Source organism: Gymnogyps californianus, chromosome 10 (assembly GCF_018139145.2).
Source record: "Gymnogyps californianus isolate 813 chromosome 10, ASM1813914v2, whole genome shotgun sequence".
Taxonomy (NCBI): domain Eukaryota; kingdom Metazoa; phylum Chordata; class Aves; order Accipitriformes; family Cathartidae; genus Gymnogyps; species Gymnogyps californianus.
The window spans coordinates 11,805,163-11,830,741 of NC_059480.1; the positions used below are offsets into that span (position 1 = coordinate 11,805,163).

A 25,579-nucleotide genomic window follows, 5' to 3' on the forward strand; every position below is an offset into this window, starting at 1 on the left:
TTATTGTCTTTCTTTAAAGCTGAATTAGTTTAGCTCTTGAATTGAAAAGATGTAATTTAAGAACCAGAAGTCAAACGAATAGCAAGAATGTAGGTACAAATCCTCCTCTTTCAAGGACTCAAATTTTTTTTTTTTCAGTTTTCTTATATATTTCTGTACGATAGTAAGAAGTCCTCACATAGTCTTTGTTAAATAAAAGAGCTGTATGAACAAAACTGTTTCACAAAATCCCAAGCCAGGAACACTCCCAGCTTCCCCCCCAATTTAATGCATTTTCAGTTCCCAGGAAAAGACTTTACATGTTAAAAACAACACATTTCAACAGTTTGAGTTTTGTTGTAAAGCTGTCTTCATTCATGTAAATCAAAATACTTTGATGTTCCACAGAAACCATAAGAAATATATTAGCTAAGCAGTACACTGTCGCATAACCCACCATAAATTAGCCATAGCTAGAGTTACCAGGTGTCTCCTAAGCTGTACTTACTAGTGTTTGTATTGGCTAAAGGGTTTGGTTTTCGCTGAATGGCACGTGCTGTTCCAGTATCCTCATTTATTTGCTGCATAGAGTTAAAATCAATAGTATAGACACGCCCAAGTGTAGACAGGCTTATCTCATCCTCACCAACCTGATGAGCTGCCTAAAAACAAGGAAGAGTTTAAAGTTAAGAAATCCCTAACAAATAAGAAGCTATATAAAAGGTGGGGAGAGGGTCACCACAGTAGGAAAAACAATGACTGACAGAAATACAGTATGAACAGCAATTAAGCAGTTCACCCATTACTGAATACCAAAGGAAACTCGTGTTTCTTACTCAGAAAGAACAAGGCTGATATTTTCAAACCCATAGAGAAAGAACTCAATCCCTATACAACTGCACGCATATTTAAAAAACATCACCACACAAACATGTGGAATTACTACCTCTATTATTCGACTATCAATCCTGTTATAGGGATGCCAGAGACCCCTGTCATCTCGCCATTGCCATATTGCACCATCTGTGTTTTGCGCATTTCCTTTCTTCAGCATAGTATCAACAGCAAAGATTCCCTCTTTTGGCAGGCAAGGCATCAGTTCACTGTAAAGAACATTAAAACAGTATTTTACTAGAAGTATACAATAAAGTCCATCTAAGCTGCAAACTATATGCCTTCGTTTTAGAGAAGTTAGGGATTTTAACATACCAACCACACCCAAAACCTAGGGCTGCATTACTTACCAGATAAGAGAAGTAAGCTCATAAAGTTCTTGAGGACTTCGTGGAACAAGGTCAATTTGTTCTTGACAGCTCCCATTTGAGGCTCCACAAAGGAGGAAGTGAAGTGTTTCTGCAATATCTATAAAAATCATTATTCATGAGATTGCCTATATTAGAATATGGACTCCATTTTGTGTTGGACGCTACGCAGAAGACACAGTCACTGCCCAAAGCAAACAGACAGTAGACAGTAAGACAAAAGCCATCTCTTTGAATGTTGTAAGAAATGTGTTTGTTCTCAGGTCTGGGGTTTGTGGGTTTTTTGGGTTTTGGGGTTGGGTTTTTTTTCCCCCCCTCCTTTAAGGGACACCTAGGGGGGAAATATCACTCAATAGACAGGGCACAGAAAAAAAAACAGGGGAACATACAGGGCAGTTGAAGTGACAAGTCAAAATTTACAAGATTAAAAGAAGAAAACAGGTGAGAACTAAGACAGCTAAATAGCAGTTACTTTTCTTAATGTTTTCCCTTAGAAAAAGTCCTTAAATCACGTTTTCCCCACCTGATAAAGACTACAAAAAGAATTACTCAACTTGTGTTGGAATGAGTGTAACTTGTGTGAGAAAGAAAATAAAAAGAACACAATATTTATATAATAAAGTGCACAGAGTTCCATATTGACTGTAGGCATTAACTTAAATAGGTCCCACAGAATATGAAAGAGTAAGAACTCACTTTGCTTCATAAGTTGGACTGCAAGCGTTGGGCAATTGGAGCACATTAAGGAAAACATGCGCACCACCATGATGAACATTCCTGAGCTCAGGATAGGAGGCGTCACTACCAAGAGTTGCTGGATATTCGTTAACAAGTCCTTGGAAGCAACCTGCTGGAGCAAGTTCTTCAGGAGGGAACAGCAAAATTGAAAACATTAGTCTGACTTTGAAAGGTAAGCCCTTAGGAGAAACTGAGGGAAGGAAGAAGGGAACAAAAATCCACCCCCCAAAAAACCACACCCTTACCTCCTCATGCTGGAAGTTGTCCACTAGCCGTGCAAAACAGAGACAAGTGCTTTCAACAGACTTTTTGTCCTGTTATAAAAAAAAGTTAAGTATTTGTTTGAATTAAAATATTTTAACTGGCATTAGATTATCCTGTCATTTTGAGGCATTCATAAAATTTCTCCAAAAAGGCCAGTCAAATCACATTTTACAGAATATTACCGCTCTGAATTTTAAATTCATTGATACAGTCTAAACTGACCTCCTGATATGGCTGTGCTCCTGCATATTCCCTTGGAAACACCTCACACTTGCAACACAAATACCTTTAGGGACCTTTAGAGCTGAATAAATGTATCTATAATATCCTTTTTGGATTCTACAAGGAGGAAACAAAAGGGAAGAGAGCTACAAAGCCAAAGCAACAGGAGATACAGATAATAAGCAGTAGTGAAGCCTGCTTTTTGTATCATGCAGTGCAGCCAAGACAGCAAATCTAAAGACACCAAGATAGTAAAGATTGCTCTAAAAATACCTCTAGTTAAAAGTTCATTGAAACACTCAAAAAGTTCATCTGAGCATAATAAAACATTTTTACTGTAAGGGTTGAACACTGGAAGAGGCTGCCCAGAGAGGTTAAGTCTCCATCCTTGGAGGTATTTAAAAAAAAAAAAATAAATAAATAAAAAAATCAGCTGGAAATGGTCCTGGGCAATCTGCTCTAGTTGAACTTGCTTAACTGTCTAGTCCTAACCCCCTGCTTCAGAGGTCCCTTCCAACCTCAACTATTCTATTAAGAGCTAACTCAAGATTTTTTTTTTCCCCCATAAAAATTCCACTTCAAAATTTCTTGAAATCTTACTTTTGTGGGCTGTAGCTTCTCTTCAGAGAGCAGGAGTCAGTACTTGTCCCTACTACTGCTGAGAATGGTGCTTCCTGTTTCCAAAGCACCATCTAAAGCTGACATTTGACTTCTGTGAAGCTGCCTCAAAGATTCAAGTGGTCTCTCAGCAAGAAGATATTGGCAAAATTAAGAATAGCACAAGAATACACAAAAACATTACCTGGAAGCTTCCATTTAGTTGCATTTGTTAAGGAACAAAATAATTTCTCCTTTTTCACCTTTTAACAGGGATCTGCCAACCAAGCAGTATGTCCAAATCTCTTTCGGTGCAATAGTCATTGCAAGTGCTCATTTATGAGCATAGCAGCATTGCAGGATAGGCAGATCTTAGAGGCCCCATGATTTAGGACTCATCACTTCAAACTACTGTGCAAGAGTAGGAACTTTCTTTTTAAAAAGCCGTAAGCCCTCCCAAAAAGTCAAATCAGAAAAAACCCCACAAAAACCTGAAACTGAAGCTTTTCTGAGTTTGAAGTGGGAGGGAACCTTGCAACCCATTTGTTAAGAAAAAAGAACAGTAATGCTACTGGATTTCCTCTTACTGATGGGCAACAAGGACTACAAAGCCACTATTATTCAGGCTCTAAGCTAAAGTACCTTATTTATCTCATTTTACAAAATTAATAGGGGTGCCATGAATCCTTATAGCACGTTTACAAAAAACAAAAGGTCCACACGCACATTAGAATATGACAACTTGACAGTATAGAAACTTTAAGGCAATTATCACATTGCAAAGGCAAATAACACACGGTAAAGAACAGGTATCTGGAGGCAACTTTATACTACTTTCAGGTCAAAACTAAAACTTTCCATTTGATAATAGCTTCTTACCTGATGGGTTAACCTTTGTGTAAGCAGTGGCAAAGAGTCTGCCACAAAGTGAAACTCATCAGGTGTTATACTCTGGCAGCAGTTGGCAGCAATAGCTAGTGCATTCCTCTGTGCATTTATACTGAAGAATTCCAGATACAGCAAACAGTCTGCCAACCCACCCTATAATAAAATAAACATTTTCACTCTCAGTACTGCTAAAATCATAGAAACTTGTTTTCTTATTTCATCTTCACAGAAGATCACCAAGACATAGAACTGGTAGAGGTAAAAGCACTTTCTTTTTTACTTACTGCCTGCAGAATGGCTTTACTATGCCTGCGTGATAACATCTCCAGGGCTGTAAGCGCCTGCTCTGCCACATCAATGCACTGAATAACCTGCAGCTACAAGAAAACAAGAAAGCTTGTAGATCAATTTCTAAATCAGTTTGTAAAAATAATGATCTTCATTAACACTTGGACAGTTAGCCTGTACTAAAACACATATGCTAATACAGCTCCACTGCTAGCTGTAATCAAGCTAGCCAATTTAAGGCTAGATCAGCTATATAGCTACTCCGAGAATTACCAGTTTGTATAACTACACAGTATCTGTGCAATACCAATCAGACAAAAAGTTCTCAGTGAACCAGATAGTGCTTTTCAGTAAGGGTGCGAACAAAGAGTAAACCTGTTTTTAAAAGCTTCTCATGCATTATGTATTATGTTGTAAGCTGTGAAAAGAAGCCATTATCTTAACAGTATATCCTAAAGTTAAAACAAAAGATAAAATCCCCTCAGATTAGTTCAACACCATTTTGATTTCATTTTACCTTTTCCAAGAAGACAGGAATTGCATCTACCACTACAGCAGACGATCTGGGAAGTGCCTCCATCATGTATGTTAAGGCCCGACATGCATGGTTCATCTATTAAATATATAGATATTTGCTTTTAAGTTCAGATGACACATTTCTGTATTTCCAAAAATCTCTTAAACATTACAAATCACTTACAATGTCAAAGTTGTGCTCCATCTGCAGCAGTGTTATCTGTTTTTTAAAAAAGGTATTGTTAGTTTAGTAAAAAGTGTCTAGATATCAACATAAAAAAGGGCACAAATGAGTATCGTAGCTTTTGACTCAGGACTTTGAATGTTGGTAAGTTTCAAAAGAGCCACTACCTATTCTTGAGCTATTAAAGACTTAGTAGGACTATCAAAACTTAGCAAAACACACCCTCAAAACCAAATAATGAGATATACAGATACATACACACACACACACATAATTAATATATAATATAAATAAAAAATATTTAAGCAAGATATTGAGTGAAGTATTATATCCTCCAATAGAAATATGAGATTTAATCTTTACCAAAGCTGGTACAACACTCTTGACTGGAAATCCTCCTAATGTTTCTTCATTTCCCATGACCAACAGCTGGCACATCTCAATCACTGCCTGTAGTTGCTGACTTTCATCAGTGGCTTGGAGACCTTGTAAAAGCTGTTGGGCTTTAGAACCTAGATATCCAGAAAAAAAGATTAGGAAAGAAGACATTAGAAAACTCAAGTGTTCAAGGGAACTGTTATGCTATACTTCTGCCAGAGTGGAAGACCAGAGATAGTTTGTTTTCCTCTGTATTGGTAGTTTCACTTCCTTTCCCTGTCATAAAAAGGGGGGTATAGGAAAGGGAGGCAAAATCTCACTCTTGGCTGTCTTTCCAGTGCAGACTGGTCAGCACAGGGAGTCCACCACACTGCTCACCATAGCCATCTTGCCAACCTACAGCAGGTGCCAGAACGCACACCACTCCACCTTTATAAAGCAAAGGACTTTTCAACACACCCCCTGGGTAATACAGCACATGGAGTATCCATGACACCCCATCCTCTTCTTGGCAGGCAGTGTAACAGGCTGCCTTTGGCTCTCCTGGGAAGCCAGAGTTGGACTAGAAGGTATGCATCTTAGCCAGCTGCATAACGCAGACATGGTGGAACAAGTCTAAAGGACCCATGTTCTCACTGACACACTGTCTGAACAAAATTCTTTCTGTCTGAACCCTAAGACACTTTCGAAACTATAAACAACATACCTTAGAACTGTCATCTACTAATAGTTTTAAAGCTAGCTTAAGCATTGTTTAAAACTAGCAAAAAACCCAAGGGGGTTGGAGAGGTCTTTTGTTAAGCAGCCCATCATGCAAAAGAAAAAGATAAGGAAGGGGTGAAAAGGCAAGAACCCTCCCTTCCCCACCTAGAAGGGAACATTAAGATGCCCCAAAAAAGAAAAGAAATATGGCTAAAGCAAATTTCTCTTCCTTATAGGAAGACACGCAAATTAATATTGTTGACCAATAGTCTAGCACTATCATAACATACAAATCTCCAACATGTAAAATATTGTATTAAACTATGAAGCTAATACAAATATCAGAATTTACTACTGGCTGAATTCTACTAGTCTGGAAGTGGAAAGAATCAAGTCAAATTAGACAAACTTTGCTTACTAGCTCCACTTCCAATTGTCCTGTGGAAGAGCTGCGACATCCGAGGACCAAGAGGGCCAAACAGGTGAGGAGGAAGACCCCTAGCCTCTAATAGAGCTAAAAGCAAACAGAGGATAACAGCCATTGTCAAAGCATCTACATATATTTTTAAAAGCTTAAATTCCATGATGCTATAATTTAAGACTACTAGAATTTTGATACTTTAAGAAGAGTTAGGATTAGATGACTGCAGCTACCTCGATTTCTAAAAAACACCAGAAAGATGACCTTTAGGAAACAAATTACTCATTTTTGTATGCATCAGAGCATTAAAGCCTGTTAAGAAGTCACCCACTGAGTTTCCAGTTATGTATTTCACAGAAGAAATCTGGTCTACTAAATTGTTATAAGCCTAGATGTAGAATAGCAGATATACCAGACTGTAATTTCAAATCTGAACTCATACTACATAAAATAGGTTAAGCTTATCTTCACATTTTCAGGAACTGAATGGCACTGTTAATCTGAAAAAATGACACTGAAAAAAAGGTTCACAGCTTTATTTGCTGATGAGCAGGAGAGGGAAGAACTCTGCTAGATATTGGGGGTTTTTTGGTTTTGTTTTTAAACACTGTTCGGTAGTGTTACTTAAGCTAGACTAAGTGGGTGATTCTGATTTTTATTGCAGCAACCATGACTACTGCTGGTCAATACAATAACAATTAATAGCCAAAAACCAATTTAGCTCAATATTCCTAATGCATACCTATGCTTACTGAGGACTATAAGCAAGTGAACTGGTAGTGACACAGCATTCATTGCCACATTAAATATCCAGATTAACCAAAACCTGTCAATTGCAAGGGAGATCATGATCTCGGAACTCCTTGCAATATAGTGGCAAAATCATTAAAACAGTTGCAGGACATGCAAACTGAGTTTATACCTGTCAGTACTCTCAGGTTTTGAGACCCCGAATCCTTTAGCCCAAGCACAAAAGCAAGCATTTTAACAACATTTAGATTTTGTTTGGTCAAAGCTTATAGCAACATGGGTATCAATGACAAGCACAAAAAAATGTTATCCAGAAGCAGGCAGAGTAACAGTAGGCCTAACCTGGCCTGTCAACTGAAAACATTCTTGCAAAGACTTCTTTTAATATTTGAGCTTACACACTTAACAGGACTGATTTCTCAATTCTCTCCCCCCACCTCCTCCTGAAAAATCATCAACAGTAGTGTATTATACACCATGTAAATGAGTAAGGACACTATGCCACCCCCTCCAGACATTACTTCCAAATTCCTGCATCTTTAGTGAATTAAGGCTTGTAACTCCATACTTCAGAACTACTGTAAGCAAAGCAACATATTCAGACTGAGAAACAAAATACAGCCTTCCCACTACATGTAATACAGAATTTGGGTAGGTATGGCTATTTATGGCTGCAAACAAAAAAATGAATGGTAAATTAATAACAACTTTTATACCTTGTAGTCTTCCCATCTCAGAATCATCTGACTCACTTTCTCCAGAGGTTGTCATACCTACAGCCCCAGCAACAGAACTAGAAGCTAAAGAAATAAAATAGAGATTAACACAAGTTACAGTGCCTTTAAAGCTACAAAATTCGCACCAATTTCACCATCAAGGAAAGTGTCCACCATCAGAAGAGTGCTCTACATTTAACATTGCCACCATCATATTTCTGTACAATTGTCATTTTAAACAGACCGGTCTACAGGTCTAATACTTTCCAAAAGCTGAAGAGAGAGGCTATATCAACACAAGACAGTGAGAAAAAAAAAGATACAGCTAGATCATCAAATTACCTTTCAGACAAATTTACCTGTATCCTTCGTAAATTTATGCTTTTCTTAATTGAGTGTTATGCTGCACTTAGTTTCTGTTAATTTTGACTTTCTGTACTGATGTAGCTAGCTTTAAGCAGAGAACGTTTGAGATTTTCCACAATCCAGCATAATTGCTGGAAAGCTCCTTTGAACTCACTACTGATTAGGACCAGATGATAAAATTAAGTACCATTTAACAGGACTGTGTATGTAAAAATATTTAACTTGGTTACAAATTTCTCCAGTAGAGACATGCTTGCAATTTCAACAGAAAACTTGTAGAATATTTTTAAGTAGTTACAAAAGAGCTTTGATAGGTAAATGGATGCCTTCTGTATTCTGAACAGTTTGGTGTCTCTTTAGTTGGCAGTACAGTAATTTATGTAGCATCAGCTGAAGTTACATTTTAAAAAAAAAAGGCAGATGCCTGAAAACCAAAGTCTACTGTATTGGACAGTTTGGAGACTATAAAAAGCATAACTGAAACATGTACCAGATATCCAAGACATCAGATTCAAAAGTAAAGGTTCCTCTCACTCAAAAACCTTCCAGAATTATTTACCAACTGTACCAGCTTAAATAATTTCTCCCCAGAACTTAATCCATTTGATTCTTTTTAAATACAAACTTCTTTGCATCAGCAACTATACTAAAAATGCTTCAGTTGGAATTTCTTCCTACCTGCAGCTCCCTGGGGAGCCTCATCCGTACGCGCAGCTGAGGAGTTAACTCCATCCTGGTTGTTGTCAGGATCAGCCATCTTCTCCTGTCGGCGAGCTTCAGCTGCTCCTCTTTTGCCCAGGCCAGAGCCTCGCCGACTAAAGATTCAAAAAACAAAGTTTCAGACCTTATGAACTAAGACGAGATTTATTAATGTAAGACTACTCAAAACCACATAACATTTATGGAGATCACTACCACAAAGTTGCACAAACTAACAGATTTACATAAGAATCCGTCTTCACAAAATTATCCAACTCTTCTTTACCCTCCTTGCCCTGCACCATGGTGGTGATGTGTTTATACTAACGCATTACAGCTAGGTCCTTACATTATACCCTTCAAGACAAGGCAGTCTACTAAAATATAATAGTCAAAATGAGCAAGATTAAAGTGACTGATATTTACAAATCAAGTACACACTTGAGAAGTTCGATGACAGAGTAATATCTTTAAAGGAAGTTCTGAATTACTGAAAGCACAAAGAGAACTCTGATGTTCAACTTGGTTTTCAGTGCCAGAACAAGTTTGAGAGCACGAGCCTTTTTAAATTTGCTTTTTTAAACACCACTGTCATCAACACTGCAAATATGTATGCCTACAAAGTAAACAGTCAAATTCAAATGCACACTTGACAACAGAATCAGACTTCAGAAGGGTTTTCTTTATGGCATGGAAGAGGGAAAAGAAGTTGTGCTAGAACTACTAAATGTAGTTTAGGTGTAAAAAAAAAAATAAAGCTTGTTAAGGCTTCACAAGCTTATCTTCAGAATATACGCAACTACAAAAATTTTTTGCATCACAGGACACATTTACTCTCCCTTCCCATTTAATCTACCAGCTGTTTAAAATTATTAATTCAGGACTAATTTTCCCCCGCACCAGAAAGTATATTAAGTACTTAGATATTTATAGTATTGTTCAGATGCAGCTGCTGACAAGCTGAGTCGGCTTAACAATGTACACTATTAAAACAGACTCCTGTGTGGTACCACAAAGTCTTTTATTTTTCAAAGGTCATCTATTCTGTTATTCATGACGGACAGCAGTTTAGCACTCTCTCTCTTTGTGTTTCCTATCTTTTTAAAAAACACCTCCCTAAGGAAAGGATTACTTAAATTTGTGATATTGGCTTGGGTGTTTCTTTCCCTCCACGCCCACAGCTGAGGGACTTACTGAAGGTCTGATGGTGACAAATTCTATGCGCTATCCATGACACTGGTGTACAGGGTAACCCAGCAGGCCTGAAAAGCTACAGCTACTTCTACAATAGCAAAGTAAGAGACAGACAAGGCCAGTTTTCATGCCTGAAAATGACATTAATATCAACCCACTGCAGTCATCATGTTTCATTATCTTAAGTTTTACCTGGTGCTAGCACAGGAGCCCGTGGTCTTTTGCCGTGTGCTCCGCCGCAAACTGGGGAGCTCAGCAGGTGGTGATTCACTGCGCTTCTTTGTAGATTTTCTTAGACCTATGTAATATGTAAAGAATTGAGAGTAAACCAGTCTTTAAATACACAGCAGTTCTACAAAGAAATGAAACTTCTGTGTACAGGAAACTTCTATGTAGAAGAACAGCTTCTACATAAGAACCACAATAAGCCCACATCAGCTTTTAGTCACCTTACACTGAACTGCTATACCAGTAAAAGAAAGGTTCAGATATTTACTTTTACTCATTATTTTGAGTTAAGTAATACTAAACTCCAAGTTGTTACCTAGACACATTTTCCTAACCTACACACTACAGTTATTGAAGAGCTTGTAAGTCTCTCTCATGCTAAACAGATATCACATTATGGGATACAATTTTATTATTTCTACATGTTGATGTTCAAAACACTTAAAAGAAGATGCTTTAGCTTTAAAGACAGAAAAAGAAATTACATTGGGGAGGAGGGCAGTGGTGGTTGCATCTGTTTTCCCCCACCTCTGAGTAAATGTGTGCAGCATAAACTTAATCTTCTTCACCAGCTGAATCATAATTTTTAGTCAGTTTTATTCACATTAGTATGGCTTAATAACTGCCTTCAATCAAAACCATGCTCCCCTCTAGGATTCAAGCACTGCCAGTGTTGAGATTTATCGTATGTATTATTTGTGTTCCTGTTTCAACTACATCCCTTCAACCTCTATCACTGTCATAAGGTCTTTCTTGAGACATAACCAAGCATATCTTCACAGCTTTGGAAAAGGAGTTCTCAAGTTTTTCACTTAGAAGTATTTACACTGTTGAAGACTGACCCAACTGATACTAATATGCTCTAGGTTATGAAGCCATTGTTCTGATGACATATCCCACCACAGAACCAGGTAAATCTTAAGCACACAAAACTCCCATGCAAAACAACATTTTCAGATGATGAGCAAGCTTACTATCAGGCTGAAATATCCCATAACAGCTTCCAAACCAGAAGGCTGATAAAGTGTCAAAAATTAAAATTCCTTATCAGGCCCAGCTTTACATTTCAGTCCCGCCCGCCTCCACAATAAATAAATAAAAGCAAACCCCATAACATTCAATTTAGACATACTATTACTAGAACAGATGTAAATAATTTTGAAAAGATGAGAAAGTTAGATCACTGCTCCCTCTTCTGGCAACAAAGCAGAAATAAAACATATTTAAATGTGCAATGTTTTTGAGCACAGTACCTATCAAACTGGCTCCTGTCTATTTCCTTAATCCTAAAACATTACAGGAATACTGAGTTGTGGTACTGAGGGATGAAACAACTGTGCAGCTTCTGACTGGATATTTAACAGAAAAGAGGAAGTGATCTGAAAAGCTATTATTGACCTGGTCAATAGTCAGTCCTTTCAAACACTATACTATATTTGACCCAGGAACACAATGCTGTGTGCAGCGAAGTTCCATCCAGATGAAGGTTAACCCAATATTCCTGTATTTACCACACACCTGGCTTACTAACTCAAGAAATTTGGCAACCTTGAGAAAACAAAGTTCTGTATTTAACAGCCACCAAGCACTGAACTGAAGCAGGCCAGCCACTTGAATTTTCAGATGGTCTGTACCTATAGAACAAAATATGTAACCTTTTCAAATATTCAAAAAAGCAGTGGTATTTTTTACTACGTACGCTTTCAAACCAAAAATTTAAGTTGCTACAACAGAAATACATGACTCCAATGCAATTTACATACAGTAAGACACTCGCAGGGAGTGGGGAAGAAAACTGTTATAAAATAGAGATACAAGACAAAAAGTTTGAAACAGTTGTAGCAGGATCCCACACCATAGCTATCTAAGCTTCTCAAGTACTAGAAGTGCACATATACAACAAAACTCCTCTCATAGCTGGTTATATTTTACAATACAAAATGCATGTTTTAACTGGCACTAGTTATAGCACTGTATTACTCCACAGATAAAATATGTTTACCACTCTGAGTTCATATTACATATATGGAAAAGTAGGCTACTTGGTACCTATAACAGTATGGTGAAATCCTAAGCGAGATGTACTTTCGCTTTACATTTAGAAGAATAAGTTTATCACCATGTTACAGCAGAGTTCACTGGAAAAATATACAAATACATTTTAATTCTTTATGTCAGCATGCCACTTACTACTTCAAATCTGTGGGTACTCATTTTCAAGTAGTCAGACCTAAATATTAAGTGACTTCATATCAGCTTAGTAATAGGCTATCAATGAGACACCACACATCCACTGTAAGTGAGGTAAGATTGACTTAACTTGCATTAAAATAGGATTTCTGCTAAGGGCAAAGGTTTCACAAAACAGCAGAGCTAGCTTAACAGCTTACTGTTGTTTAACAGTATGGTACACTCACTCATGTCTTATGGTCCCCAAACCAATCCCAAGATGCACAAAGTGCACACCTGATACACACTTTCTTGTTCCAGTAGTATTCTGCCAGTTTGGTGAGCTGAGCTTGCTTAACATGGGTCAGATGAGCATAGACACCATGAAGCAGTAGGGCAATGAAGCTGTGAAATGGGTTGCCCTTTTCTGTAAGAGGCATTAAATTAGCTGAGCCATCTCTTTAAACTGAACTACCTCAGTAAGAGGGTTTTAGAGAACATAGTTACCCAGTTACTGCTTGGTGGATGAGCTGCAGGACACATCACAGCCTGAGCAGCCAGAATAGTCGAGCTCATTTTCTCCTGCTGCTCAGGAGGAATGTTCTACTTGTCAGATCTTTTTGCATGTTTCTCTTTTCCCAAGTCTTTACTTCTCTACCTCTGATGTATCTACCAGGGCACATATGAGCTTCCACCTCCCTCTATTAATTTCAAAGGCTAAAAAGGAAGCAAAGAAAGACTTCTCAGAGCTCATTCCCTTCCTGCTGTTCAATGCTACTCTCTGCCCTTAAAGTTTGTTGTTTAAGAAGGCTTCGTAAGTCAATCTTACGGCCTGCATCTTCTGCAAATCCTTTGAGTCTTCCCAATACCATATGCTCAGGACTGCTAATTTCTTCAGCATAGGACTGAACCTTCTTCCTTTCACTTGCATTGTTGTCAAAATTTGATCTCCCCCTTAACACACTGCCAGCATGGCCTCCCGACCGAGAGTTAGTCCTGTATCTACAGGAGTTGCAGGAGGCTAACAGCCCCAAGCCTTCACTGGTAAATAGGGTACAACCAGCATTCAGAGAGAAGGGATTAGATATGCCCTGTGACTGCCCGACAAAGGAAAGCACCATGCCATAGACACACAGCAAGGGTTTTCAGGGGAATTGGTTTGATGGTCATCTCCAGAAGTTGTTTATTCAGCACTATTTCTGTAATATACAGAGCTATCATCAAGAGATCTGTTTCACAAAGCTAGTAAAAGCTATGAACAGAGATGGACTTCCAATAAACCAAAAGAAAATTAGGTTTAAGCAGTTCATATTCAGCAACTGCAAAAACTTCAGATGTAAACTTCAGAATTAAAGCAGAGGCATAGGTTTCCTTATGGCAAACACATGTATCGCTTATGCCCTGACATCACCCTATTTGCATGCCAAACACTCATGTTAATGACTCAGAAGGAAAATAGACCCAAACAGGCTAAACCTGAAACAGCACAGCCTAACAGAAATCAAACGAAAAAATCTTAACAACTTCTTCACATTTAAGTGTGTTTACTAGTCAGCATTTTTTTTTAAAGGCATTTTTTGTTGTGTGAAACAAAAAAGTTCTGTATGCAGCTGTACTGCATTCACTTATTTTAAGTCTGAGTGTATTACCCAAGCCAAAACAAAGTTAGTCAAACTTTCACAGTCCATAACCTGGAAAGCCCTTTATTTGCAGTTCAGAAAGATAATCAGTAGAGATTTACTTGTTAGGACTGGAAGTTTAGACTTCATATTGGCTCCTGTGTTGGGCTGCTCTCCTCCTCACACAAAGATAGGGTGAAAATAGCTGTGGCAGGAAAAGGTAAGACAACCTCCTGTCATTCTAATACTCCACTATTGCCCTCCGTCAGTACCAATCCAGACATCCCTAGCTCTTGATTATAGGCCCACACAGCCCATCACTGCAATTAAACAAAGTATCTCCAAGCTAGTTATCTTATTTCCTCAATCCCAAATCCACAACTCTAAGGCTCTAATGACCATCACAGAGACAGCACTGTCACCCACAATCCCGAATAAACTAATTCAGAGCTATTTTCAGATTCTTTTTCTCCCTCACCTCTGCCAAATCCCTTGAAGCCAGGAGTTATACACCATTCACACTCTGTGTTCACCTTCATGTGGCTTTTCAGCGTATCCCAATAACCTCTCCAGCCCCCCAAATCTTAAAGTATTAGGTAGAGGCTTCTCAGTCAGGGACAGCTACCCTAAGTTACCCTGCTCTCAGCACTGTCCCAGCCATCATTGCCAGCTTCTTCCTACTTAAGGGCCACAAGACTACACACAGGGCAGCGGAGATTTCCCTAATAATGGGGACATAATTAAGCCTGGTTTTATATTGTTACATAATCAGTGAGATGACCCGATTTGCAACATTTAAAAAGCCCCTACAAAATATAGGGCTTGAAAGGAATGTGAAAATAGTCAAATCAAGAGAGCAAAATAAGAAACTTGCTTTTTTTGCCAAGAAATATTTAGCTACAAAAAGAGAGATGAAAAACTTTAGCCTGTTTTTATTCTTCCAACAAATTCTATAGCTGTTATTCAGTGATGTCACTGCTCAGTTACACAGACTGCTGTGTAGCTGAAGACTCTGAAAGTCACCTTGGCTGCATTTAACACTTATTAATTATCCAGTGAGGACTGGACAAGAAACCTCAGCGTATTCCCCTCCAATACGTGAAAAGCTTCTGCAAAGATGGCAACCATGTCTCTCCTCATTCTTCTCTTCAGTAGAGTAAGCCAGCTCAGCTCTTCTAGTTTTTCCTTCAAAGATCACAACTACTAGTAATTATTCTTGTAATTCCTGAACTGCAATACCCAGAAGTGAACAGCATTGCATTTATATAGACATGACTGACCATATGTTAGCCAGAATAATCTTGCCTCTCCTCCCACTTTTCTTCCTAGAACCACTCCCCCCCATCATTCTTCCTGAAGTTTTTGCAGCTCCTTACCGAGTTATGTTTGCATGTTTATCTCCCACTAGTTCTAAAAGCCCTATTTCAAACTTCTTCAAACATCTGTTTCATATTATACCCCTATACAAGCTTATTGAGTTTTAGCTTTCACTTTCTACACAGGATTGCTATGACTTCTAAAGACATGTTTCCAGGCAGAGGGGTGTGCACCTCAATAATTTAATCTAGATCACTGTTTGCCTTACTGCTTTAGAAAGCTTTAGGGGTGTTAATATTTGTGTGAAAAATCACCTACTTCTGTTCCCTTATCCTCTAAGGGTACTAGCTTGCTACAGAAAATAAATTTGAACTTACACATTCTTCCTTAAAAACCTACCCTGGAGGTTTATTTTCTTAATATTTTCTTGACACTTCTCAGCATTATCCAAAACGCGTATTTTGTTAAAAAATTTCAAATTTGTCCCAACAGTTAGTGAAGCTGTATGACAGACAAGTTATTTTCTCTTTTTTAAAAAAAGGGCTAAGCTAACAATAGTTGCTATCGATTCCAAGATCACTTCAAACTGTTGTCAAAGAGCTCTAATGCATTATTTGAAAGGCTGAGACTATTTGAAAATATCATAGTTTAACACTTTTTCTTCTATTCTAGATTGAGTTCTTACTCTTAGTGATATTGAGTATAATCACTTACTCTGATGAATGATATTCAATATAATAACCATTGCAATAAGTTTTGCTGTAATCTACAGTAAAATAAAGAGGCATTTTAGACTTCCTAGTATCACCTGTTAGTACTTTTTCCATCCCCCCTCAAATTGGGATGCCATCTAGAGAAAGTAACTTCAATCTCTACTGAGTCTAGAAACGTCTCTCACCATGCTTTGTGCCCCTTACCAGTGACTTTTTATACATATGCACACACACCCCTACAGTCCATACCAACTTGGTTTTGTGACATATACTTGAATGTCTTAGTTCAACTTAAGTTTATCTTTTTGCAAAAGATGACTTTCAGGTCATGGAAGAGCTAAAGCTAGTCAAGCTGGCTTTCTCAGCACATTCTTCATGGAGACAGTTTAGTTCAGGCTCGTATTCTCAATGCTGTTTTTCAAGCTACTCAACACACACACACCCCTTACATTGTGCTATCCCACCCTTCTCACTCCTTGCTGAAGTTTTGTAACTTGTCACAAATTACTCTCTGCCTTCACCTTCTCATTGGTAAATTCTTTCTCCTCCCTGCTGCTTTTCTTCATTGCTAAAAAAGTTGCCTGTAACAAGGACAGACTTAGCTAAGAACTTGTTGGTCAGTCCCATTCTTGCCCGATTCCTACCCGCTTCCCCCTCACTCCACCCTATGCAAATTCAGAGTCTTTACTCTGGAATTCATTACCCAGTAAGTCTTGAACCATGGAGCAGGTAGATAAAACCTTGCTATAAAGAAACTCACTCCTCTCCCCTTCCCCAATGCCACTCTTCGTCAATTAGGCTAGGTCATTCCAGAATCAATACTCCAGTCATGCAAGTTATCCAAAACAAGCCTGTTAGGTCAATTAAACCTATTTGGATTATACAGGAAGACATCCAGTTGCTCGTTTTTTTCATATATTTCCTGCATTAGTATTAGCTATAGACATACCCCAGTTGGGACAGGCTACTTGTGATCACATCTAGGTAAAGGAACAACAGTAAGTAAGCTTAGGAATCCAACTTCTTAAATCAAGGTTTAGAGAATACATGCTATAAATAAATCAGACAGTACACAAAGGCAGCATAATGCACTTCAAAAAAATTTTGTTCAAGGCAATAGAGCTACAAGCATATTTGCACACTAGCAAGCAGGTGCTCTGCTTGGAGACAGCCTATATTTCCTAGTGACAATGTCCAAGAACGGTATCTGCTATTCAAATTCAGCACCAGAGAAAGGACTATTTTGTTAGAACAATTTAAAAGATAAAGTGACTAACATCCCAGGCACTAGGTACACTAGGTTTAAAAGATTACTGTTCTTAAAGTAACATCAGAGATTCTCCCACTAAGGAAAATTAGGAAAGTGGACTTGAAACAAGAAACCACGTATTATCTACTTGTTTTCCAGCATTTATCATTCCCACTTCAGGACAGAAAGCTTAAGAAAACAAGAAAAAAAAATCTGACAGGAGGAATATAATCAAGAGGTTTATAATGTATATGTCCCTATCACAGGATCCAACTATTTTGCATAGACTTTATTTTTAAAATTGATTTGCGAGACAGAAGCAACTTAGACTTATAGAACACTGACTGTACTTAAATCATTTGCTTTAGCTGTAAATAGTTTCAGTCACAGCTCTACCTAAAAGCTCAGCAGAACACACTAAAAGTTAATTTCTCTAAGAAGATCCCAAGAAGCCTAAAAACAATAGAAGTATTTGTTTAGAAGACTTTATTTTAAAACATACATGCTTATTCTTCCAAAAAAGAACAACTTACTTGCTAGCTTAGCCTGTAGTCCTGAAGGTCCAGGTTTTGATGCCTCTGACTTGGAAGAGCCTGGTAGAGACAGTTTTGTTTTAGGGAGACTGACTTTTGGGCTGAATCGAGCAGCCCAGTCAAACTTTGAAGAGCCACCTGTTTTACTCGGTTCTTTGTCCCTGCTACTCCTTCTTGGACTGGGGCTGGATGCAGAACGGGAACGCCTAGCCTTATTCTGGTCCTTTCCCTGTTTCACTCTGGCACCCTGAGGAACAGTAGAAGAAGCAGAGGCAACAGCAGAAGAGGAGGAGGATGTGGAAGCTGAAGAAGAAGAATCAGTGATGGTGCTACACCCAGCTTTGGCTGAGGTCACCGATTTTGAAGCCAGCTTGGAGAGTTTTGCTGACTTCTCTTCAGCGCCAGTTGATTCAACCGCTGAACCACTCTTTATACAAGACAGATTCTCTGTCCTTTTCCTTTTCTGACTTCGGGAGCTACCAGCAGCTCCACCCTTTCTGGTGTGAGCCTTGCTTGTTGATGGCAATTGTGTAGACTTCGGCTGTTCTTGGTCTAAGTGTCTTCTCTTAGATTTAGTATGTGGCTTGTTAGTTTCCAAGGAAGTTTCACTGTGTTGAAGTGCTTTGGGTTTTTTAGCAGAGCTAGGAGAATTGGTCCTCCTGTAATCTGGACTAGCACTGCGTTTAACTCCTCGAGAATTGTCTTTCTTAGGCACTTGCCCCGTTTTTTGCTTTTCTGAAGTATTGACTCTCTCTGGATCTTCTTGTTGTGGTATTAAAACAGCAGATGAACTACAGCCTCTGTAGAAGTAAGCAGGAACAGCATTAGTGTTGAACTCAAGAAACTTCACAGTTGCAACAGTTTTGCAAGATAAATGTCAGCATTCTCTAATAATAAAGGAAACCGCAGGTAAGAAACGCTGTTGATTATTAGGTTTACATTGAAACAAACAAAAAAAAAGCCATGCTTGTATGAGAACAGTCATATTGTAAATCTTTGATTGCATCAAAACTAAAATAAATTGCAAAATAAAAGCACAGTACGCTGCGTTTTTTGAAGAGGAAGATATGAGGTAACTTGGATAGATTTTACTAACTGATTTTTTAATAGATATGTCGAACTGATTAAAAAAAAATTCAAGCCATGAAGCTATTATCTGAATGTTTGAGAATATAAGTTCCACAAGAGAGTAAGGAGTGTTCAGTAATGCATAACTAGTCATAACTGGATTCTAGTTCAAGGAAGGCTCTCAATGAAAGGCTAATTTCTCATCAATCTTGAAATTGAGGTAATGAATCACACACAAAAATGGCAAAATTCTCTTCTATATGATAGAAAACTGTTCCAGTGTGTATACAGCAGAAGTGTATGAAGAGCAGACAAAGCATGACTGAGATGATTACCCTGAACACAGGCATACTTTAGATTATTACATGTTTCAATTAATATTGGACATTGCTCGGAACTCCTTGGGCAATCTTCCCCCAACATGAAGTGGGAAAAGAGGAGAAAGACCTTGCAAGTATTCCAGGACTAGTTATGCAGAAATCGTTTCCTCCCCATCACTGATGGAATGCTCTTAGTTGGTGAATTAGAAACACAAAACACAAACAGGATGTGAAACACTGAAATGTATCCACTGAATGCAATACCTAGATTAGTTAAAATCTATTAGTCATACATTTTGTAAGAACTCTGTATAACTAGATATATTATGCACAGTTGTGAAGCGCAGATAACACTGGTTAACATATGAATATGAAGTGCAATTACCTTTTAGAAAAGTGTCCCTTGGACTGCTCAGAAGTAGTATTAGACTGCACTTTGGGTGTCTTTGAAATAGATTTTCTACTCTCAGGAGGGCTATGTGCCTTATGTTTTGCCTGCCCTAAATGTGACCTGTCAGCAGAAAGTCAAAACAGAAAGCTATCAGAATTCCAAGATACAGATACAAACCTGTAGGTGGAATTTTTTTTTTTTTTTTTTTTACCATTTACAAATATTAGTTTACAGCTTCAAACCTTTCCATATCAACCCGTAACATTAAAGCAATATTTCAAAAAAAAAAAAAAAAAAAAAATCACCTGGTGCAGTTACAAATCACTACCAGTGTAACTGTTTCGTAAAGCACACAATTATTTAGTCATTTTAAATGAATAAAACATCTTCTCACACCTGAGCTGTGCAGATAAACTCCAATTTTTCTGGTGTGCAAGATTACTGAATTATTCACTTAAGCATTAAGCTAGCACAGTAAGGCACAAGACTACAGCGCCTGTCAAAGACCTCTTTTCAGAAACAGATATATACTCGTCAACCTCAAGATTCCACGCGTTAAGAGTTTATCCAGTTACAAGTGTTTACAAGTTTGTCTCTTTGCTCTTCAGTTTAAGAAAAAACAAATGCATGGAATGGGAATGCAACCAGTTCCACTCGGTAGGAAAGCTAAACCCTGCGTTATTTTTTGGCTGCAGATCCACCAATTCAAAGGTTTGAGAGCTATTTGGTAACAGCTGAAGTAAGAGGAATGAAGAAATGCATGCTACCGATGAAGGCAGTCAGATGAGACAGGAAACCTGTGATGTCAGAGAAAGGAATGAGATAAGCCACAAGAGGTCTTCCAAGCAGCTTTCAGCTGCATGCAAAAAATGGTTCATTGTATGAGCTCTGACTGGAGGACAAAGATCATACTATACCATACATAAAGTTTAAGAGTTAAGTTACATCTTCACATATTCCACATCTATTTTCAAAACCAATCAGAATTACCATCTGCAAGACTCAGAAGAGACAGTTCATCAGCATTTAAGACAACATAGTATAAATAATTGCTAATGCAAGAGACATCTCAGTTGTTCTTCCCTGGGTAAAACACATTTTTGACTTGGCTGTCACCAGGAAGACTGCACTGCTCATATCCTACCTATACAGAAACCCCAAGCACCACTAATCTTTATGAAACCTCAAACCAGCCTACTATTAATGCTGGAAGAAGCAATGTTTCAAAGTTAAAGAACTGCTGATTATATGCTTATATGCTACTAAGCTAGGCTATCTAGTCCTTTGAGTTGAATTATGCAAACATCTTTGAATCATATGGGGGAAGGGGAGAAAATGTAGACTTCACATTTAAGTGTCCTGCTCCAACCCATGACCCCAAACTCAACCCATGACCCCAAACATCAAAAAGTTTAGGCCAAAAGAGTAAGTGGAAGAGGTAGAAGAGTTCCACAAGCTTTCAAATAGCTTCTTCCAACCAAATGCCAGAAATCTAGTAGCAAAGGCAGAGCTAAGCCTGGTATTGACCAGAAAGTTTCATCATCCTCCTAAGGATTTCAACACAAATTTAAACATAAACCTTAGTAGGAAAAAGTACCAAGTCTAATCACCTTAGTCATAGCCACGTGATAATTTGCTTAGAGTTGAAATGGTAAAACTTCATTAATGTGACTGTTTTTCTTGATAACTTTCCTTCGTCTGTTTTCTTCCAAAGTATTCTCATTTAGTCAGTTACTCAAACAGATGAATGCACCTAGACAGCACATATTCAAAACATTTCCTGTGGCTCATCTTTCTAAGAGCATCACACTCTGAAAAGATTAAATTAACAGCATCTTCTCCGTACTCCAGTAATTTGTTTTTATTTCTTATACTAGAAGAAATCATTTTTACTACCAAAAGCAAGTGAAATAAAACAGTTAGATCTTTAGCTCACAATAGCAAACTCCATCAAGGTAAACTGGGGAATGTTTCACCTAATCCTGAGTGTTTGGATTTTCCTTTTCCCAACAAAAGATTAAGGCGTGAAATTTAATTTTCCTCTTGAAATGTTTTTATTATGGGAGTAACAGAAGTTATTACATAATTTACACTTGGCAGGAATCTCATTTTTTATGTAAGCTAACTGATCAGGGTTCATTTATTCTGAAGTATATTTTAAAAGGTTATTTTCCCTTAAAGATTTTTGTTTTGCTTTAATTAGAACTGGATTCAACTTAGCGCTTTAAGTATTCACAGAACAGAAAGAATTGATCTTTTCAACTAAAATATGGCTAGAGCAATACATCAAAACATCAAGTACTTAGATCATGCAGCAAAGAGTTTCCACTTGTTCCAGGCCTCCCCCCTTTCACCTTTAAACCCTTTGGGTTCTTACAAGTTTTACAAACATAATTTCATACCAATGTCCAATTTACGTGGACCAATAAAGCTACAACCATATGCCAGGGATGGTGAATACTGTATCATGCAGACTATTTGCATTTGCTTTGTTTTCTTCATCCATCAAACCATCAGTAGAAATTACACTCATAGAGCAGAACGGTTACACTAGAAACATAACAAATGGGGACTCAAAACGGATGAGGATTTTTTTTTTATTTTATTTTTAAAGACCTACTGTGCTCTCACTTCTCATTCTTTGAGTTTAAACATTCAGCTTGCATGTGTTGCAAAGAGAAGGCACACAAGACAATAGCAACTGTACATGCAGTAGCATGTCAGTTAAAAGGAGCATGACATTAACTCCCCTTCTCTGAGGTTTATATGATGGCAAGCAGACTGACAATTTGGAGAGACTGCAGGATTAAGTTAAAAGAACTTTAACCATACACCAACTAACAAGTATCATTGTCCCAATTTATATTAAGGTTGTGACAGCTTGCTTAAGGTCTCGTTAAAAGTTAACTTACATACAAAGGTAGTTAGAATAGTCCGATGAGGGTAAGGCTTAGAGAACTAAATGCTATGAAAAATACATGGGCAGCTGGAAGATTGATTCTTGTTAAAGGTTGGAAGCTACCTGTACTTTTGCCCATAATTCAAGGCCTTTAACTCATAACTTAACCAGTTACAAGCTCTTTATTCTTTTCCATTAACATACCATTCATTCAGAAGCTTCATTTAAACAAATATTCCAGCAACAAGTATTTTGAGAGACCAAGTTCCTCATTAATGATGAAAAAGGGTAAGGTAAGTATTTATGAGCTTGTATCTGTCCATTTCCATTTGCAGGGGCAGGTACAGGAAGACTTAACACTTGCTGCACCTTCAAGTGTTGTTTTGGGTTTTTTTCCTTGAGTTTTTTTTCTTGTTTGTTTTTTTTTTCCCCCCACAACTAAAAGACAGTTTCATAACCCACTCCAAGGCTTCACTCAACTAGGCAAAGCTTTCTGCTGATACACATTTTAATTCACAGGCAGACACTCAGTTTAGAGTAACATACATACAGAAGTCGACAAGTGACCCACCATTTAGTTTGCAGTGTTTATATAAACAATCTCATGGAAACTGCCAGCCCTTAGCCTTCCTTAGCAAAACCATAAAGAACCAACTAGAACCTGTCCTCAAAGAGTTACTCCATGCATATTAAAAAAAAATACACTTTTTGAAGTTAGTTAATAAACAAAGTGTTTCATCTAAACCATGTTCCTCAACAGCTGAGAGTGAGGTATTAAATGCTTCCAAACATGAAGTCCACAAAACTAAACATCCTTTTACTTCTGTCAAAAGTGAGATAAAAAAAGCAATAGCACAGATGAAATAAGCTGTGTAAAAAACCCTACTTTCTCTCATCAGAAATACTCCGTCTTCCCCACCGATTCAAACATTAAATTTAGTTTTTACACAAGTCTCAGGTAAGATGTTAATAGTTAACGTATTATCAAGACTAGTCCAAAACCAAATCTTGTTCAGAACAAAAGTATAACTGACAAAAGCATTCCTCTTGCATTCTTCTTGCTTTAGTATTTGAAAAAGGTCAGTCCAAAGAGTTTTCCAGATTCTGCTTATACTAATGTCTTCTATGCAGCTAACAAGGATCTCTTATTTCTCATTTAGCCTTCAAACCCAAGTGCACAGGAACGTGTATATATTATATTCCAAAAACTTAAAATTTTTTATAAAGTACCATACTTTCATACTCAACTGCAACAGCATAGCGTCATTTATGTCAAATTGATACCCTACTTAAATACTGCTGTTCCTAAAAATTTCAGAAGAATGACAATATGCAGATTAAAAGATAAGTGCCATTGTCATTTCATGCCACTAAAAACCACCAGGTTTTGCAGCACTAGTAAATAGTTCTAGCAGATAGGACCACTTCCATTACTCCATACCAATATACTGAAACATTGCTCCCAACTAAAAGGAACAGTCAACCGCACCACTTTCAGAAAAGATCTTATTGTGTCCCTCACAATATCACTTCCAAATTGCTCCCATTCAAAGTAAATACTATGGCATCACTGGGAACTTAAACCACAAGGGCACAATTCTTCAACACACATGGCAACAATGTAGATACAGAGTTAAGAAAGTGACAGTAAGTACCTTCCACCCGCTCCTCCTGCCCCCATGAAAACAGTGCTCTCATTAATGCATCTGCTTCCCACTCCTCTTTGGTTTACAGCTGCAACGGGAAGCTTTAGTATAATTATTGCTTCCTTACAAACCTGCAAAGAGTCATCCTTCAATAGAAAGTGCTGGAAGAGATAGTTCAGACAAGGGTTCATGCTGTACAATTAGGAAGGTGCCATCGTAACAGTAATTCTAAATTAGGAGGATAACACTGAATACCTTTCAATCTGGTAGTAAAGCCATAAGACCTATAATACCCACAAGAGCAGAAAGTCATCCAAAGCACAAAATTATTTCAACATTACTACTGACAACAGAAAGTGAAGAATCACGTTAGTCCAACTTCACCAAGGCCAGTTTTGTTATACGCATACACAGGGAGGAAAACAGTTCACCAGTTTATACATCTATTTTCAAACACACATTCCTTGCTTCTTTTAGAGAAAAGCCACATCATAGATGCTAAGTTTACTTCCAACTTGTGCTGCAACAGTCTTTCTACACTGTCTGTGAGCCTAGCATCATTTGGTTTTTGGTGTTTTTTGTTTGTTTTTTTTTTTTTTTAAATGCAACTGTAAAAATCAAACTCTCAAAGCTTATATCAAGTTACTGTGTTGAGTGCGAAATTGCTAGTAAAACTCCAGCAGAAAACACATCACAGGCTTCCCGCACTCATTTTGACTGCGAGTATTGATGTTATTAGGATGACAACAAATAAGCCCAGGCTAGAGGAAAATGGGTTTACATTGTTACTTCCAGGTTAAGCCAAATCTGGCACTATTAGATGTCAAAGGAAGAAGATTCTGCATTTATGCTTTACATACTAGACCAGAGAGAAGTTTGGAATTTCCAAAGTCTTCATGCAAGTGAACAGTAGCCACTCAGCGAGTTAAATTAATAAAGTTCTAACAAAAAAAAACCCCCAACTTTAAGCTGCAAAAGGGTCAAAGACTATAGAAAGACATGCATTAGCATTTCAGCTTGGAAGTGATATCATTCTCCAGCCTCTCTCCTTTTTAACACCTTCCTCAACTGAAGTCTATCATAGTGTTCACTCCAATCAGAGCATAAGAGACAGAGGCAAAGTTAAGACTATTACAAAGCCATTTGGCTACACTACCAATGGCTATATGACCGCTCGCTTACGTTAGATCAGTGGACCTCACATCGAAGTCTGAAATTACAGTACGAGTGACAAACTGCACAAACTCTCCAAGTTTTTGTCAC

The 25,579-nt window shown here is 37.9% G+C and overlaps 1 protein-coding gene across 11 annotated transcripts in view; it reads right to left on the reverse strand.

The window, feature by feature from the left end:
• Positions 1-25,579, reverse strand: part of TRIP12 (thyroid hormone receptor interactor 12) — an 81,603-nt gene that overhangs the window by 25,168 nt on the left and 30,856 nt on the right. For 3 of the 11 annotated variants that reach the window (XM_050902721.1, XM_050902718.1, XM_050902719.1), the window contains exons 3-18: positions 19,766-19,891; positions 17,993-18,792; positions 10,357-10,462; positions 8,950-9,086; positions 7,906-7,989; positions 6,428-6,532; positions 5,302-5,450; positions 4,939-4,974; positions 4,756-4,851; positions 4,235-4,327; positions 3,942-4,103; positions 2,225-2,293; positions 1,938-2,103; positions 1,224-1,341; positions 926-1,082; positions 488-641 (exon numbers count right to left, since the gene is read on the reverse strand). In XM_050902721.1, the coding sequence (XP_050758678.1) occupies positions 488-641; positions 926-1,082; positions 1,224-1,341; positions 1,938-2,103; positions 2,225-2,293; positions 3,942-4,103; positions 4,235-4,327; positions 4,756-4,851; positions 4,939-4,974; positions 5,302-5,450; positions 6,428-6,532; positions 7,906-7,989; positions 8,950-9,086; positions 10,357-10,462; positions 17,993-18,792; positions 19,766-19,891 (2,558 nt within the window). The remainder of the gene's footprint in view (positions 1-487; positions 642-925; positions 1,083-1,223; positions 1,342-1,937; positions 2,104-2,224; positions 2,294-3,941; positions 4,104-4,234; positions 4,328-4,755; positions 4,852-4,938; positions 4,975-5,301; positions 5,451-6,427; positions 6,533-7,905; positions 7,990-8,949; positions 9,087-10,356; positions 10,463-17,992; positions 18,793-19,765; positions 19,892-25,579) is intronic. The other 8 variants (XM_050902722.1, XM_050902720.1, XM_050902729.1 and 5 more) reach the window with 6 other exon arrangements.